We start from the raw sequence: 18,226 nt of genomic DNA, 5'->3' as shown, positions 1-18,226 counted from the left end.
CGCTTCGCTGCCCTCGCCTCCTAGCCGGTGCTTGGGATCGAGTTCGATTAATGGGGATTTGTGAAACGTGGTTGGGTAACGAGTCTAAAGTAGTCTGCTCGGAGTCACTAAAATGACTAAAATGACTTTCGTTTAGTAATTTATCTAATGCAGTGCTTACCACTGTGCTCGCTTTTCATTTCAAAGCCTCAGTTGTTTCTCATTTACTTAGTAAGAGGACAACCTGGTTTAACACGCTGAAAAAGGTGATTTTCGCGAATTTTTTTTAACAAACAAAAATAAATCTAATTTTTCCAAAACTTTAGGGGTATTTTAATATATATATTTGTACAATGCAACCAAAATTTAATTGAGAAATTTTAAGCGTGTGTAAATGCTCACTTAGCTTTGATTAGATCCTGTGTTATAGGAGTGTTGTGGAAATATTGTATGTTTAGAGCACAGTGAAGATTGTAAGGAGATTGGAGGGAGAAAATTGTGGGTAAGGAGCAGGAAACATTTCTCTTTGGTACTCTGCGTGATCTGATTCCGTAATAAGTGCACCGGCAAGTAGAAGTGCCCAGTGCGTGATCAGACATGCAGCAGTAGTTTAGACCGCGGTCGTGTCTAACGTTGAAGTGTGTTTTGGATCCAAATACTTCGAATTCACTAATGCTAACAAATTTGAAATATTTGGGTTCAAACAAACTTCACAGTATGGAGAAAAAAGAATACAGAGTTCACGAAATAAAATTTGCTGTATGAGTGCAGCTGGAGTGGAATCTCTACATTTCATCGATGGTATTATGAATCAGAAAGTTTATATTTGTTAAATTATGTTAGAATGTGGCGAGATATTTCGGTGGAAGCAATACACTTATCACGTGGATGTTTTTGGATATTTTATTTTCAAATACAAACATCGAAGAATAATTATTAATCATTGTTTTCCGTTAAAATTTATTACTGACATGGATATACAAAGTTTTACTTTAAATTGGTCGCTGTACGAATACTTTTTACACCGACTGTATTTAAACTTTAAAAACTTAACACACAATTACTTAGAGATAATCATGCTTATTTTGTAGGTATTAGTTTGTAAGATTATTCATTTTTCTAATTTACGTCCAACTATACGTAAATATTTAGAGTACAATTCAACGATATGAATTAGATTTTAGCTTTGGTAACGTATAAAGAAAGAAGTGTTTAATTTATGCGACGGTTAAAGATGAAAAAACCTTGAGAACAAATTTACGAGGTCCCCTTTTACATGTCTGGTTCTGCATGTGGGTAATTAGATTTTTAATGGCTCGAAACTGTTCCTGGTAAACGGCGACAATTTCTGAGTTGCTAAAACATTTGCACTGTAGTGATAAACAAGAGGCTTGGCAATCGTGAGTCACAAAACAGTTCGAGCAGGGAAACTATTTCGAAATTACTCTGGTGCTACATTGAATATTCCAAATTAGGTATATCAAGTAAACGTTCCTGGTAGTAAATACCTTCCATTCAAAACCACAAACTATTGCAATCCTGATAGTAGTAGTGAATTTAAAAATTCCCCCGATTGGTAACAAAATTTTCATTTCATCTTCTACACTCCAAATAATACAACTCCAAAGTAATCCACTGACGTGAAAAATATTTTATGAAAATACTCTCGAAAAACTCTAAGAATGCTTTCAACACACAAGTTACCATAAACTGTTTTTTTTCACGTGTTCATCTTCCATAAACAATCGAAATCACAATCCCTTATGATTCAAAGAGATTATGAAGTAACGACTGCAGGGTTGACCTGAACTACGAGCACACGGAGGACGTGGAAAAATTGTGTCAAATGGGGATGACGGATTTGTGGAAGAACACACTTGCTTACTTCTTCACAATGCCTCGTAAGGACAAAGAGAGACACGGCCTGTCGTCGCGGAGACAACCAGATTTAGCAGCTATTTGGACAGCACAATAGGGCATCATAGAGACGTTTCCCGTGTGGTAATATCCTGGCTGTCACCATCGCGACAGGAGTTTCGTAATAGCTGTGTTCTTGTTATGGAAAAATATGTCTCCACCTGAAATTTAGTCGTAAATTCGGTAGTAAATTACTGTTTCTGAATGCTAAGTGCTTTATTTGAGAGAGAACCTTTTAGTGCATACCACAGGGTGTTCACAGGTTGTTTGACCATTTTTACGACAGTCTGAATTTGAAAATCGTCTACAATAGAATTTCAGAGATTTTCAGAAGAAGTTGTAGGAATTCAGTTAATTCTGCTGTGTTCATTTGAATTACTAGGATAATTTTATTGAAATGATTCTGAGAAATGTTGGTGTGATATGAAATGAATATTTTGTAGCAAAAGAAGCAAAATTTTCTTCGAACACTGAGTGCAATTCTTTTATCGAATCGAACGTTCCTACTGAATTTTAATCACAGAAAATTCGAAACGAGTGTAGCATACTTTTACCACTGTAATGAACGAAATCAATTTCCAAAGTTTGGTGTATCATGTACCAAGTTCCTCCTATAAGTGTGAATACTTTTTTATTCCTATTTCTATTCATATATTCCTTTAAATACGTTAATATGAGAGCTTAGAACAGGGTTGTTCAGAAATATATTTAAAGGATAAAGGAAGAAATACAGCCATACAGTTGACATTGAATCTAACTTCCAAAAGTCTATCCGCACTTCTTAATTGAGGCGCGAAAACATGATATGTATAGAGTGTTGCGGAAAATCTGTATGTAACGTGCTTTCAGGGAATAATAATTCCACGCAGGACAACAAGTTTGCACCTCGAAGATGGTCTACGGCTTTCGCTAAGTCCTGTAGATTGGTCGGCGAAAAAGTTAAGCCGTTTATCGAGCTCGCAAGCGTGGCTTCTGTGGCCCGAATTCAGGTGGCACGAATAATGATAACACGGCCTTAAAGTTTCTCACCAAGCGATATCGCTTTTGGTGGGATTGCGTGGCGTTTACCGGGGAATCCCCAAACTTCCTGTAAACTGTGCAATCCCTAACGAAGAAGGAGGACGGTGCAGAATTTACCGTGAAACGCTACAGCAATAGAGTGATCGCCTTTATATTTAGTATTGCATTTCCGAGTTCACACTATATTTTTAAGAATTTTATTTCGTTGCGTATGCTCTGTGGTAGATTGAAACCAAGTTAAATTGGGGGAAAACTTAGGATAATCTGTTATTATATAAGTTTGAGGCTTTCATCACTAAGATAAGATTGATTAAAGAATTTAGATCGTGTCATCTACATCGCATTTTGGATATTCAGGTATTCAATTTATTATGAAGTCAAATTGTGGATCCTGTTGCGTTGATTAAATATATGGAAAATCACAAATGACCTGATTCATAGATCTTCGATTTCTTTTTCTGTGTTTGTTAGACTTTTTGTTGCTGAATGTTCCTGAGACATAATGTTGAATCTGATACTAGTAAAACCTGCCTGCTATTTCTTATTTGTCACTAAATTGAGCACACGGTCTCTCGATATTTACTATTCTTAGTTCTCCAATGGAAGATTCTTATCTTATTTGCATCAAACGTCAAGCATCTATTATCTCAGGTCGTAAGGATGATAGGGGGAATTCCCTTTCACTTTCTTGTTAGCCATTCTAGAAAAATAAGGATTAATGCAGAAAATTGTCTGTTCGATCGAACACTGGCGTTCTGGACGTATTTTGCAAAGACGAAAATAAGTTATCATTATCTAGTCTTTGATGGAAACTAATGGGAGGTAGTACAAAAGTTTCTCGGAATTAATTCATTTTATTCATATAATATAATAGATACGATAATACGATAACATTGATACAATACATATGAAGTAACTATTAAATACAGTGAAGGATTTTGAAAGCGTATTGTGTTACATGTAATTTGTAACTCTTTGTCCAACATATTCCAGAGTATGCTGGGCATTCATTATTGGGTAAATAGTTCGTAATATATCCCACTATTATGGTTTCAATTTAATCAGATGACGTATCTGATATAAATTGATTCAGTGAGTAGATGATACTAATTACATGTCTTACCTTGAAAAAACAACTACTTTAACATAATGCCTGGGATTTCTGCCATACGTCAAGTACTAATAGCATTGCTAAACGTAATCCTCATGCATTTTACAGATGTATGGTAATTATAAAAATGAATTCTAGTAACAGTTTCTTCTAATTACTTCGCAACTTCTTTATTGATCAATCAATCGTGAGAATACGCCATGACGTAGTACATTTCGCATTATAATTCTGATGCACTGTTTTTATTATTCTTCTGTTACCGAAACCGCCACTAACGAAACATTTAATATGGCTCAGTTGCAATTTTTGTGTCTGCGAGATTCCAAATAAAAACCATCACTCGAATTCTCTACTTCCCGCTGAAAATTAACGACAGTTTGGTAAATGCACCGTAATTGATTTTTTACTTTCACGTTAGAAGGTACAAGTTTCATTGAAAGTATATCGGAAATTACTTAAGGAACTTCTTAATAGCAATTTCCCCAACTACGAACGCGAATTATTTTCAACTTCCAGCCGCATGTAGCTTGTCTAGAAGTCTTCTTAAGTCTCTGCAGGGTGCAATATTTGGCCACAATAAAGTTTTGAAAGTAGGAAATGAAAAGGTGAATTAGTACAGATTAATCGATCTTTTAATGATGCTAAGCACGACGGTGATGTGATTATGATCATAAGCAAGCGTTTAAATATCATCTGCCTACTTATGACTTGTAGAAAATTGAAAAAGTAAATTTCGAGGGAGTTCACCACTGTTATTCCTAGAATACAAATTCTTTCATGCTATAGTTTAGTACACTGGTTTCCTATTGTAATTAATTTTATGAATATAATTATTATGAAGACAACTGATTGATGTTTAGTCGACAGCCTCGCAAATTCTCAGCCCCCAGTTGTTATCCTCTTGGAAACTAAAAAATTATAAAATCTCGATGAGTATTCAAAGTTCATACGAGTCTTAACAAATCTCTTATTCATCACCCACTCCCAGAGTATGACAGATTATTAAGACAAAAATATTCCCGCGCTCCAATTCTAATACCATATCTATTTACACTCTGAAAGAAATGGAAACCTCGTCGAGATTCTTGGGGCCCGTCAAGATTTTCAAGACCCATCGAAACTTTCAACATCCAACTTTCGAGACTCTTGAAATTTCGCGAGATTCGGGTAACATTCGATGGGGTCTGAATTTTTCATCGTGCGCTCGGATTAATTCCAAGAGTCTCGAGGCTCGTCACCGATGAGTGGAAGAATCACACGTGACCAATTTGCACGATCATTCAGAGCCCGTACCCGGCTATCAACGGGACACGTCTGACGCATTAAAAAACTGTTCACACGTTCCCCCGCGGTTCCGTGCAATGGCTGCTTCCTCAAATATGCTATTCCGCTCCTTATCCTTCCTCCTACCGTTCGCCGTTCGTTTCTTTCCGCGTTCACTGTTGAACGGTGTCCTTCGCGTAGCGCCTGTCCCGCGTTTTGATAAAACGTCCGATGTTTCACTTCGAGAACCTTGACCTACGATATCCCCTCCTCTGCTACGTCGTTTACCTCGGCTGATAGCCGCCGCGCGCGGTCGAGGATATAAAAGGTGAAACGTGGCAGCGACAAAGTCGTGTCTGCACGCTGTCTTCGATGATGACTACTCGCGCTGAATCTCGTTCGTTCGTTCAAACTTGCGTCTTCCTGACGCTCCTTGTGGCCGTTCACGCGGCCCCACAAGGTGAGAAATGGATCGTTCGCTCATCAAGGCACCCATTTCCGTTCAGTTCAACCTTTTCCCTCTTTTAAGTCGTTCTTGCAGTTTCTGGTGTTGCAATAAACGTACAGCAGTTTTGGAACAGTGTGCTGTTATTGAATTAAATAGGGGGTGGTAGTTCGTGGCGCAACTGAAGAGGGGGTGAGTCTGAAGTGGGGAAATTAAATGCAGAGTAATGTTTTTCATTTGTGTGAAATTTTATATGCAAACTGAACATGTATACCTAGTCAATTACAATAAGCAGAATTAGTTGATTCGCCTATAGCCATTTTTCAGTATACAATTTTAAATGTATTAAAGGCGTAGTGCTTCAAACGTCTTCTTCATAATTGTTATGTCACATTCCACTCACTAACTTCATTCACACAAGTCACATTAATACTTTTCCTAGCGTTGACCTCTTCCCACGTCGAAATTTCCGCGAAAGCATCAAATGTACATACTACTTGTGTTTACTTCGAAAACAACAGAGGCTATCGCCAGGAAATGCGCGATCGATTTAAAAGCGCATTTTTCAAACACTTGCCTCGCTCAAAGTGTCGAGCTGTGCAGAAAGTAAACTCCATAACCAAGTAATCCCAAAGTGGTCGATGCAACCCTTTAAACATTGCACACACGAAAACATCAAATATCGCCCCACGACGGTCAAAGGGCCAGACAAGCTCCTCTATTCGAAAGAATCGACGCGATTCGCGCAAGCAAAGACGTTCTATTGATTTGCTCTCATCTCTTTCCCAAAGAGGTCTGCGACAAAACAAAGTGCCCTGGACCTTTGAACTATTACCAGGGGTTGGGCTGCACACCTGTGTACAAGAATCCTGGCGATTGTTGCGCCGAACGTTACAACTGCAACCACTTGAAGAACCTGTCGAATGACAAATGCTACGTGAATGGCCACGAGTACAATATTGGCGACGCTTTAAGGGAAGAGGACAGAAATCCGTGTGACGTGGGCTGCACGTGCAGGAAGAATTACGATGGCACGTATGTATGCTTGTTTACGTAAGCCGCCGATAAATATTCCCAGGGTATCCGGGTTTCCCCACAGCTCTGTGAAGTGAATTAAGACACAACGATTTTTGTGCTGCGCGGATAATAATCGTTATTCTATTTATCGTGGATCTTTCCTTATTCTCTTTATAGCCATCGCTTATAGGCAATTTTTCCTGGTTAGCGATTTCGTAATTTGTTGCGTACAAATTGATTGGTGAAGACTTTTAGATATTACAACGTTACTTTGCTGTGTTTCCTTATTTTTACTTGTAACGTGCTTTAAAGATTTTTAGGGACCGTTTAAAATAATTGGGAAATAGTAATTTCACGGGCTAAATCGAAAAGCTGGGTCAGTGAATTTAGGGACGTGGGAGGCGTTTCTCACAAGATGCAGGAATTTAAAACTGTAACGTTTCGTTCTATTTTGTGAACAGTGCTGCCTTCGTCTGTGCTATAGTGGACTGTTTTTATCCAAACGCCAGTCCGAATTGCTATCGCAGACATGCACCTGATCAATGTTGTCCAGGGCCAGAGATCTGTCGTAAGTAAATCTAGTGTAATAAATTGTGAATAAGGTGAAGCTCGTGGAGAAACATGATCAACATCACCTAGCGAGTAATTAAACCATTTAATTGGAATTCGTTCAAATATTTCTTCACCATTCTTCAACATTCTTTCACGAAATTTTTCACTCGAAACACATTCAATATCGTTAAATTAATTAAAACGATCAATACAGTAAAACGAAAATGATTTTGCTCTGCAGCGGAGGATGAGAAAGACAGGGCAACCTGTGAAGTAGATGGCAAAGTTTATAAGGACGGAGAATTCTTCCAACCAGAATCTGATCCAGAAAATAATTGTGTTTGCATGCCAGGATACAAAGGTACAAAATTTATATTTGCAACAAACTAATCGCCCACAATTGAATTTAAATTATACGTATTAGAAATCGTACATTTTGAAAAGTAATTCATGGAAAATTGAAAATTCCACAAATCTTGACACTCAAGTGCACTAAAGTGTAACTGAAATCAAGAATCTTAACATACACATGTTACCACGCTGATCTGGAAGGGAATAGTTCATTAGTTCTAACGCAAAACTATTTAACTCAGGTGAAAACGTTGAACCGTTCTGCAAGAAGCCAAATCGCGAATATTGCAATCCTCTGTTCCGTAACGCTGGCAGCGTTCACCAAAATTGTGTGCCTGTTTTTTATAATAACCAAGATCCACAAACGGACTGCAGTGTTTCGACCAGATGTCGTAAGTGCAATAAGCCCTGCTTATGAATGTCACACAGGCAAAACTCAGTTTCTCTGAAATACTACAGCTTATAGAACTGTCCTCATTTTTGCAGAAAACGACAACGACACTGTCATTCACAATCACGACAGTACTAAATCTTCCTCTGACACAGGTATGTTCAATCATCAAACATACGTGTTAGTTGAAAACAAACCAGGCTGGAGTTTCGTTTTGTAATTTTAATTTCTATATTCTGTATTCAATCTTCATGATACTAAGACCAGAATCTGCTAATGAAAATGAGTCTAAACTCGACCTCACTCGAGCTATTTTTAATCATACATGAGACATATTGTATCTACAGAATCCTGAAAGGTTTTGAATTATGTAGAATGAAAACTAGCCCGAATGAGGTCGCATGGACTCATTTTATAGACTCATAAAGATTTAATATACCAATACAGAAGTTTCAATTTTGGATAGCTTTGACGTAGTTACGTTCGGAGTGCAGGACGAGTGGGTCAAAACTTTCGCCACGTTAAGCGTCAATACTTTGAGCGACGAAGATTTTGCAAAATATCCCTTCGAAGTCTTCAGGTCTAGCTGTTAATCGTTATTTCCTCCAACTTGCAGATGAAGATGACTTGTGTCGATTCGGTAACATGACGATGCACAGAGGCGACGAACTGAACCAAGGAACCGACTATTCTTCCGTTTGCGTAAAATGCGTATGCGAGGTCCCGCCAGTGCCAACGTGCCAGCGACTCCCGGACAGTGAATGCGATGTCACTAAACACGAACCTTTCACAGATTAGTGAATAGTGGCAGTCTGATACACATCTTGTAACCAGATCAGTCTGTGATGTTGCTACCTCCGCTCTAACTTAGCGTTTTAGCGTAAGCATGAAATGAGTATGTCGCATTAAAAAACTATTCACACGTTCTCTCACGGTTCCGTTCGATGACTACATCCTCTAATTCTCCTACTATTAGCCGTGCCCCGTTCGTTTCTTCCTGTGTGCATTGTTGTACGGCGTCCTTCGCGTAGCGCTTGTCCCGCGACTTGATAAAACAACTATTGTTCCCACTCCGAAAACCTTGACCTACGAGAGTTCCCCCTCTGCGACGTTGTTTTCCTTGGCTAGTAACCGCCGTCGAGAGTATAAAAGATGCAACACGGCAGCGACAAGGTAATGTCTACGCGCTGTCTCCGATGATGGCTACTCGCGCTGATTCTCGTTCGTTCGTTGAAGCGTGCGTCCTCCTGACGCTCCTCGTGGCCGTTCACGCGGCCCCACAAGGTGAGAAAAGGATCGCTCGGTCAGCAAGGCAAGCTGGTTGATGGGGGAACCGCTAAGTTCAACATTTTTCGCAAAGGGTGTCACATGGGGCACATACTGGCCTCTTTTAGCTCGTTCTTCCAATTCCTGGTGTTGCAAGGAACGTATAAGCTTTTGGACATTGTGTTGTTATTGATGTTAATTAAATAGGGGGTGGTAGTAGTTCGTGGTGCAACTGAAGAGGGGTTGAGTCTGAAGTGGAGAAATTAAATGTAAAATAATGTTTTTTTTGTGAAATGGAAACGTGAGATCGGACCCTTAAGTAGAATTACAAACCGGCGATAGTAGAGGGAAATCTATGTTGGGTAATTTTATAAGCAAACTGAATATACCTAGTCAATTACAATAAGTAAAATTAGTTGATTCGCCTACAGCCATTTTAAATATACCATTTTAAATGTAGTGAAGGCGTAATCCTTCAAAGCTCTGCACAAAGTAAACTCCTTAACCAAGTAATCCCAAAGTACTCGATTCAACCCTATCAAAATTCCACACGCGGTAGTGTGGGATCAGGAACCCCCATGCCATAAGAGGCGGTCCGGACTAAAGGCGGCCACACACGCTCCGGCCGGCCTGTCAGGACGCCGCACAGTGGTCGGGATAGGGGTAGTTTTTAAACTATAAAAGATATCGGAATAAAATTTGCGCCAAAAAACAGGAAAATATTATTCCTATCTAATCATTTATAATTGAATATATTGTACGTTCAGTTCATGTTTTTTTAAAAAAATTTCAACTTAATTGTTATAAAAAATTTTGAAAACTGTTTATTTAGTAGTTTGTTTAACGCTCTTTAAGAGATTTAATTCGCTTGTTGGGAAGACTTTTCATTTCCGAGTTATAAGGAAAAGTCAAATAATATTATTAGAAATTGTGACGAAATCTACAGTTTAGTTAAACATTATTATTCTTTTATTATTAATTTATTCAACGGACCAGAGTCCAATATATGCATAAATATTTGTAAAATATTATATATACAAATATTGTCCCACGACGGTCAAAGGGTCAGACAAGCTACCCTATTCGAACGAATTGAGGCGTTTCGCGCAAGCAAAGACGACTGATTTGCTCTCCTCTCGTTCCCAAAGAGTTCTGCGACAAAACAAAGTGCCCTGGACCTTTGAAGTATTACCAGAGCTTGGGCTGCACACCTGTGTACACGAATCCTGGCGATTGTTGCGCCGAGCGTTTCGACTGCAGCCACTTGAAGGACCTGTCGAAGGACAAATGCTACGTGAATGGCCACGAGTACAATATTGGCGACGCTTTAAGGGAAGAGGACAGAAATCCGTGTGACGTGCAGTGCACGTGCGTGAAGAATAACGATGACGTGTATGTATGCTTGTTTACGTAAGCAACCGATAAATATTCCCATGGTATCCGGGTTTCCCCACAGCTCTGTGAAGTGAATTAAGACATAACGATTTTTCTGCAGCGCGGATAATAATCGTTATTCTATTTATCGTGGATCTTTCCTTATTCTCTTTATAGCCATCGCTTATAGGCAATTTTTCCTGGTTAGCGATTTCGTAATTTGTTGGGTACAAATTGATTGATGACGTCCGGTGCGTATTATAATGTACGCTTCGGTCTTTAAGCAAATCACTTATTAGTGAAACATAGATACGAGTTTCTGAAGTGCCTTAATTGCTCTAAAAACAAAAAAAAATCATGTAAGTGTTGACATTCATTATTCATATAAAAATCCAACTGTATTTGATTATTTTCAGTCATTTTTACGTTATCTGGTAAAATATTTTTTCCGGTAAATCTCATTTTCTGAATGTATTTTTCTTATTAAAGGCTTTGATGTTCTTATAGTCCACTTAAGACTCTCCTTTCCGATTTTATGTTTTCACCCACCAAAGTTAAGCGTTCCATTTTATCCTACTGTCCCCTATACGGGGATTTCCGAACTAGTAGTCAAGAGTTAGCTTACATTAAATTTGCATTTCGTGTCTATTTTGGTATTCTCCGAATCTGGTTTTGAATAATATGTAGGTTATCTAAGAGAAGGGTCAGTGGATTTAGGGTCATGAGATACATACACATATAGACGAAGAATATTTAAATAAATACTTCAGCATGCAACCCAATTATACTTTTTCAGAGATAAGCTTGAATAAAGACAGGTGCTTATTTTGGCACAGATATTCATTTTGGCTTTCTGTGAAGAATCTTCTGGCTATAGTTAGAGGACCTTGTGAAACATTAATAAACAAAGATAATAAAGATATAAATTTCAATACAGAAAATTCTGTTCCCCTCTGACAGGATCTATTTGTGCTATACACATACTTTCAAATTCTCCAATTTTTTTAATTCTCCAGATTGGTCTATACATTCGAATTTGTTAAACGAATAGATAAATCACACCTAAAGAACAGATATCACATAAATTAAATTGTTCCTGTGAGTTGCTGATGGAACTTAAAACTGTAATGTTTCGTTCTATTTTGTGAACAGTGCTGCCTTCGTGTGTGCTGGATTGGACTGTGCATTTCTAGGTCCTCAACCGAATTGCTATTACAGAGACTCACATGATCAATGTTGCCCAGGGCCACATATCTGTTGTAAGTAAATCTAGTCAATACGTTGTAAAGAAGGTGAAACTCATCGAGAAACATAATCAACATCAACGACTTATTCGTTACACCGATAACATTATACCCTTGTCACCGAGCCAATAGCCCATTGAAAAACATTTCATGAATGAGTAAATTATATTAATATTCTTCACCTTCTTATATTTTCACGGAATTCTTCACGCGAAACGCATATAGGCATTCAATATCGTTAAAATAACTAAAAAGAACAATAGATTAAAACGAATTCGATTTTGCTCTTCAGTGAAGGAAGGCGAAGAGAGGCCAACTTGTGAAGTAGATGGCCAAGTGTATAAAGACGGGGAATCCTTTAAACCAGCATCTGATCCAGAAAAAAATTGTATTTGCATGCCAGGTTACAAAGGTACAAACTTTATATTTCCAACAAACTAATAACCCACAATTGAATTTAAATTATATTAGAAATCCTACATTTTGAAAAGTAATTCATGGAAAATTGAAAATTCCACAAATCTTGATATTCAAGTACACTAAAGTGTAACTGAAATCAAGAATCTTAACATACACATGTGGCCACGCTGATCTGGAAGGGAATAGTTCATTAGTTCTAACGCAAAACTATTTAACTCAGGTGAAAACGTTGAACCGTTCTGCAAGAAGCCAAACCGCGAATATTGCAATCCTCTGTTCCGTAACGCTGGCAGCGTTCACCAAAATTGTGTGCCTGTTTTTTATAGTTTGGAAGTTCCACAAACGGACTGCAGTTACGCGTCCAGATGCCGTAAGTTTGCAATAAGCCCTGCTTATGAATTTCATACAGACAAAAACAGTTTCTCTGAAATAGTACAGCTTTTAGAACTGTCCTCATTTTTGCAGAGAACGCCAATGACACTGTCATTCACAATCACGACAGTACTAAATCTCCCCTTAAAACAGGTACGTTCAATCATCAAATATACATAGGAACGTGTCAGTTGGCTAAAATAACTGAAGCGTTCTATTATTCGTGGTCTATTCATAGATCTCGTAGTAGTTATCTTTATGACGTATTAATATCGCCTCACCTATTTTCTCTTTCTAGTGGCAATTTTACTCAGTTTCATTTCTCATAAAATCTCTATACTTGTACATCTAAGGCCAAGCAATCGTATTTACGTAGTTGGGACATTCTGTTTCCAAACTTTTCTACTAATAGGATTAATTTCTTATGAATTCACCAGAATTTTCACCACGAAACCACATTAAAGACCCATTCAATCATCAATTGACATTAACAACGAAGCATGGGGGAGGATTAACACCTTTAGTGGCGTCGGCGTGTTTTCATATCGAGGAGCTTGTACTTGATAAAGTCGTCAGAAGCTCAGCAGTTCAGTGCACATTCACAAAGGTCTAGTAGCTGTTAATTGTTATTTCGTCCAACTTGCAGATGAAGATAACACGTGTCGATTCGGTAACATGACGATGCACAAAGGTGATGAACTGAACCAAGGAACCTTCTATGATTCTGTCTGCGTAAAATGCGTATGCGAAGTCCCGCCATTGCCAACGTGCCAGCGACTTCCAGAGAGCGAATGCGATGTTACTAAACACGAACCATTCGCAGATGATGGTTTGCTACACTTTTTCTAAATAGATCAGTCTGTGATGTTCCTACCTCCGCTCCAACTTAGCGTTTTTAACTTGATTTTAATGCAGAAAGTATAGAGTCTTACGCAAGTACACTTGGATCAAAGGCAAAATCGCGTGATCGCTTGTTAAACCAAATCGTTACATTGTATAGTAGTTTAGAATTAAATAAATGTTTTATGCATGCACATTACAGTGGAATTATTTTACACGTTTCCTTAGTCCTCTGAAATTTTTCGTGGAATTTTTTGTGGACATATTTGCAAGTGATATGGTAATTTGTCGGTGCTTTATCCTGCTTCGTATTCAAATAGGTAATTTGTACATTTAAAAGTGAATAGACAATTTAAAAGTGAAAGATATTGGTACTAAAGTATGTCCGATAATACTTTATTGTGAAATCACAAGTTGTTGAGTTAATGTTTTCTGTTTATCTGTTTGTGCTTTGAACTTTGGCATTATGTCAGACTCGAGGTAGAAGTAGACATGCTTGTGATCTCGTGAACCTCTTCAATAGTAGGTTTTATGTAATTTTCAAGTTGTTAGGTGAAATTTGTAACATGAACATCACTTCCATCCAATCTAAAAGATGAATCCTGTAGAAATAGTGTCTCTAATCCTGCCACGGCTCTTCCCATAGCGTAGTGTACTTGAGATATTTTCATACGTGGCAGATTGCATCGAGACTGTACCCGAAGGAATTTCATAGCGAAATGTGAATCTGACATCAATGGGGAGAGGAATCTTCGAAGGTTTCTCTTCCATTCAGCACAGAAATTGTTCACTAGTGAAAAGGTTTCCTTGATACTGGGCTTCGCGACCTTACATTTACATACGACCCCACGGGATTACATTTGTATTTGCCGAAAGTATTTGCCAGTCTTACCTAGGGCACGATCCAGCGTACAGTGTCAATAAATTCAGCATTCTATGGGGTACGAGAGATTGGCCCATTAATCAAGAGGATGAAACTATTTATCGTGTCTCTCGTATGCTGTTCACAGGCTTGAGAAGAGAATTTATCCTTGTCCTGGAAGTTGTGACGTGCCATCGACGTGCGTGGAAATTTATGGCAGTGGGAGGCTGATATTGGAGCATTAAAATCATTGAAACTTTTTTATGAACCCGTGTGTCAGGAACTGCAAGCATTGCGTTCGATATTGCTACGTTACTAAGTAGTTATACATCCGCGGTGAGTAAATTCTGCGTTACGTACTTACAAGTCACTCGAATTTTCCCAGAACATATGTATGTATAATCCGACGAAAAGAAACATTTTATCGCATTTGTAATGCATTTTGCGAATATTTGCACTAACGTTATCCAACGCTCTACACGAAAGTTTCTGACACAGTTAAAGCATAACGATCTAGCAAAAGAACGTAATTAACATTCGTATGAAACAATGCATTTAAACGAATCCGATTATCCTCTTTGGAGCGGAGAGGGCGACCTGCGAGGTAGATGGCAGAATTTACAAAGAAGCGGTATATTTTAAACGAAAATCTGACACAGAAAAGGATTGTTACTGTACTTCGGGATCGAAAGTTATAGAATAATTCATGTTTGCAATAACATTATTACGTACAATGTGAATTTAAATTATATTAGAACTTGGCGATAATGTAAATTCAAGCAAATTGCAGAGACACGATGTTAACTGTAGTTGGTTATTTCTATCCCCACAAAATTACCTTTTCTAAAAAAAGGTACAAAAAAGTGCGCCAAATATACGCGCGCGCGCAGACGAAGAAAAAAAAACTGTCGTAAATTTATTAGCGTGCTATATTTAGCTTTATAAAACTGATGATATACAAAAATTACGTCAATTATAACAACGACTATTTGTACAAACAATCGGATTTAAATTGAATAAAAGATTCATCATTGTGGAAGAAACAAAGGGGATAATAATATTAAGCAGATATATTTTTATACAAATGAATATTTCAATACCAATAAATATTTTTTTCAAAGTACTTGGCATTAAATTTATAATTTTCTTTTGTTCTTAAGAAACCTCTGGATAATATCGTAATTTTCCGCACATTTTATATTTGTGCGGAACTAAAACGTAATTCACTTTATACCCCACAAATTTATCTTTCTAATGTTACGATATCTGTGGAGGTAATTGCTCCATTTATAAAATTTCGAATACTGTTCAAGGATAGACATTAGCATCTTCGTATCCTTCGAAAGATTTTCATCTTCGCATCCATAAATACATGAATATCTTGGCCAACGACATATTAGCTCAGCTCCGGCACTCAGAATAATTTAGATACCAAAACTTACCAAGCTGTGTACAGAATAATTAGAGGCTTCAACTACTATCCGTGCAAGCTTTGCACCAGCACTGATTCAGACTTAAAATGCAGCATGTTAGGATGTACGAGAACCTCACTAGAAGCTTAAGTAGAATTATTGAGGACTTATCAAGCTCGAGTATAATATGAATCGAAATTAGTTGGATTTTGAAACAAATTCTCGCGTTACACCGAGGTACGCGTGACTATGGGTGGCAGTAGATGCATTAAGAAAAATAAAAAGATGTTAAAATGGCAGCCTTTTGAAGAACATGAAGCGCCCTGATTCGAGTCTGAGAAAGGTTTTGCCTCAAAATCGGAAAAATTTCTTTAAATAGAAATTTCTTTAAATTTTAAGAATCTCTTTTCCTTTTTGTGCTTCGGATAACCCTTACAGCACTTTTCGTCAAAGTCAGGGCCACCCGATTATTTTTCAACGCTCGCTCTGCATCTGCCATGTTTTTTCTTCACTGTTACACAAAAATTCAGAACAATAGTTGAAGATACAATAAAACAGCCTGCCAAACCTCAAATTAAATTGTCGAACCGGTTTTGTACAAAAAATTCATAAAGAATTACCTATTTTTCGGCCCAGCAAGGCGCAATCCCCCCTTAATCCCAGGGAAATTGGAATATTCGTTATATTCTCCGCGAGTAATAATTTATTCTTAATGTCTCTGCTCACGTTTCCTTAGTTGAAGTAACCTTCTTTGAAAAACTCTTTCAAACGGGGCAGCGAGCTAAGATAAGTATTATGAAAGTAGAGTTCATTAAAAAGTATTACCTAAAGTAAAACATTGCACGGAAAGAAGTAAAATAATTCTGGTTCTATAACTCAAACGATTTCCGCTATAGAACCTAATAGAGTACAGAAGGGAATAACGTTCATTGTCCTTTTACATGGTACCCTTCTTATTACGTAGGTACATATATCCTTTAAGCTTTAAGAGCAAGCACTTTGCCTCTCTGAATAGTTACGAATATAATTTCACAAAGTATTACTACTTTGCTGTATTCAACAAACATTAGAAGATTTAAATCTCCTTTTACGATTCCGGGGATAACCGTGCTTCAAATGTGAAAAACAATTTTCGAAAGCACTTCTACCTCGGGCATGGATCGTACCTACACTCGACCAAAAGCGTTAGAAACCTTACCTTTCGTACTTCACCCCTTCATGTATATTTCAGCTTTGCCTCATACCATATTCGTAATTCTTTCATTTTCTTCCAAGTATCTGAACGCACAGGGATAGATCGCCGTGTCTTTGTACATCTTATCTGTTTCGTGCCTTTCTCGTCTGCATCATTCGATTTCCTCCCTCCCGCCCCCCTCGACCCTTCGATTCTGCCTCAATCCCTGTGTTTCTCTTGTTCTTTTACTGTTACACGCTTGAGAAAACTTCAGCTACAATCAGCTTAACAAAAGGTGCAGAATTCCTTTCTTCAAAGTGTTTGATTTGCATCGAATCGACTTGATGATGTTATCTTGATTGAAAGAGAACTTAACGGGCACAATAAGAATTCAATAAAATCGCGCATTAAAGACTTGTTCAACGATTATTCTGTTTGATGTTGAATGGAATACGTTGTAAGAAACTTTTTATACGAGACATTATTATGACTGTCGACAGGTATTTTGTTTACATGGTGAAACCTAACTTCTAAATCATTCGTTGCTTGAAAAATTGTTGTATATGTACGAAATTTGCATGGTTTTGAAGGAGGCAGTGAATTACGGAGATTTCAATGTCAACTTCGTTTTTTTTTTTTAAATAAAATATTTTATTTTGTAGGCCAGAAGTAAGGGGAGCCTGCTCGTTAAAAATGAATTGCCTACAGTTATAAATATAAGTTAAGTGAAGTGCTTGAACAGGCGTGAATGTTAAAATGGGCGAAGATATCGAGCAGGTAGGAAGTGAGTGGTTTATGGTGGTTTGGTAATGGTGGTGCAATGGGAAAAGGGTGATTGCTCGTAAGAAAACGAGCTATATAAAAGTTGCTGTATAAAGTTTTCATGTACGAACGTTCTTTTTAAGAAACACGACTGGGTATGATTGAATATAAAATAGGAAATTAATTACGATGATTGAACTGTGCAATTTACACTCGAAGTACATCTCTACTTACTTTCAGCTCTCATTATCGACTCGGCCCCTTTACTGCCACTTTCTTCTTTTATTTTTCCAATTACTTCATACGAGCCCTTCGTCAGACCATTCAGATCACATTTAAATGGCCCCCACGTGTCACAGAAATCTAATTTAAATTGCTCTGTATCAGTAATGAGGGATTTTAATTGTCCTTGATTGGTTTAAAAATTTATGAAAATTATAAATTGCTTTTTGCT

The 18,226-nt window shown here is 37.7% G+C and overlaps 3 protein-coding genes across 4 annotated transcripts in view; all 3 read left to right on the top strand.

Annotated features, from left to right (window-relative positions):
• LOC143368888 (uncharacterized) overlaps positions 1-18,226 on the top strand; it is a 212,165-nt gene that overhangs the window by 122,197 nt on the left and 71,742 nt on the right. The gene's annotated exons all lie outside the window — the stretch shown is intronic.
• LOC143368859 (kielin/chordin-like protein) lies at positions 5,591-13,756 on the top strand. 2 transcript variants are annotated; one of them, XR_013085298.1, is made up of 8 exons: positions 5,591-5,750; positions 6,527-6,770; positions 7,214-7,320; positions 7,546-7,665; positions 7,898-8,047; positions 8,142-8,201; positions 8,663-8,901; positions 13,597-13,756. XR_013085298.1 is itself a non-coding variant. In XM_076812033.1 (7 exons), the coding sequence occupies exons 1-7, from the start codon at positions 5,663-5,665 to the stop codon at positions 8,842-8,844; spliced, it is 951 nt and encodes a 316-aa protein (XP_076668148.1). In that variant the 5' UTR covers positions 5,591-5,662; the 3' UTR covers positions 8,845-8,972. The 2 variants fall into 2 exon arrangements, 1 of the variants encoding a protein (XP_076668148.1); XM_076812033.1 differs by lacking the exon at positions 13,597-13,756 and having other exon boundaries at positions 8,663-8,972.
• LOC143368858 (kielin/chordin-like protein) lies at positions 9,190-13,756 on the top strand. Its single transcript, XM_076812032.1, has 7 exons — positions 9,190-9,330; positions 10,461-10,704; positions 11,839-11,945; positions 12,223-12,342; positions 12,571-12,720; positions 12,816-12,875; positions 13,369-13,756. Exons 1-7 carry the CDS (start codon positions 9,243-9,245, stop codon positions 13,569-13,571), a joined length of 972 nt encoding a protein of 323 aa, XP_076668147.1. The 5' UTR covers positions 9,190-9,242; the 3' UTR covers positions 13,572-13,756.

The sequence above is a fragment of the Andrena cerasifolii genome, chromosome 5, assembly GCF_050908995.1.
Source record: "Andrena cerasifolii isolate SP2316 chromosome 5, iyAndCera1_principal, whole genome shotgun sequence".
NCBI lineage: Eukaryota > Metazoa > Arthropoda > Insecta > Hymenoptera > Andrenidae > Andrena > Andrena cerasifolii.
This window is presented reverse-complemented; position numbering and strand designations above follow the sequence as displayed.

Bases quoted from the DNA above. Each gene is read 5' to 3' on its own strand.
- LOC143368859 (XM_076812033.1), top strand. From the start codon at position 5,663: ATGATGACTACTCGCGCTGAATCTCGTTCGTTCGTTCAAACTTGCGTC. The intron at 5,751-6,526 runs GTGAGAAATGGA...TCTTTCCCAAAG, and splicing joins CGTTCACGCGGCCCCACAAG to AGGTCTGCGACAAAACAAAG. The intron at 8,048-8,141 runs GTAAGTGCAATA...TCATTTTTGCAG, and splicing joins CAGTGTTTCGACCAGATGTC to AAAACGACAACGACACTGTC.
- LOC143368858 (XM_076812032.1), top strand. From the start codon at position 9,243: ATGATGGCTACTCGCGCTGATTCTCGTTCGTTCGTTGAAGCGTGCGTC. The intron at 9,331-10,460 runs GTGAGAAAAGGA...TCGTTCCCAAAG, and splicing joins CGTTCACGCGGCCCCACAAG to AGTTCTGCGACAAAACAAAG. The intron at 10,705-11,838 runs GTATGTATGCTT...TTTTGTGAACAG, and splicing joins GTGAAGAATAACGATGACGT to TGCTGCCTTCGTGTGTGCTG.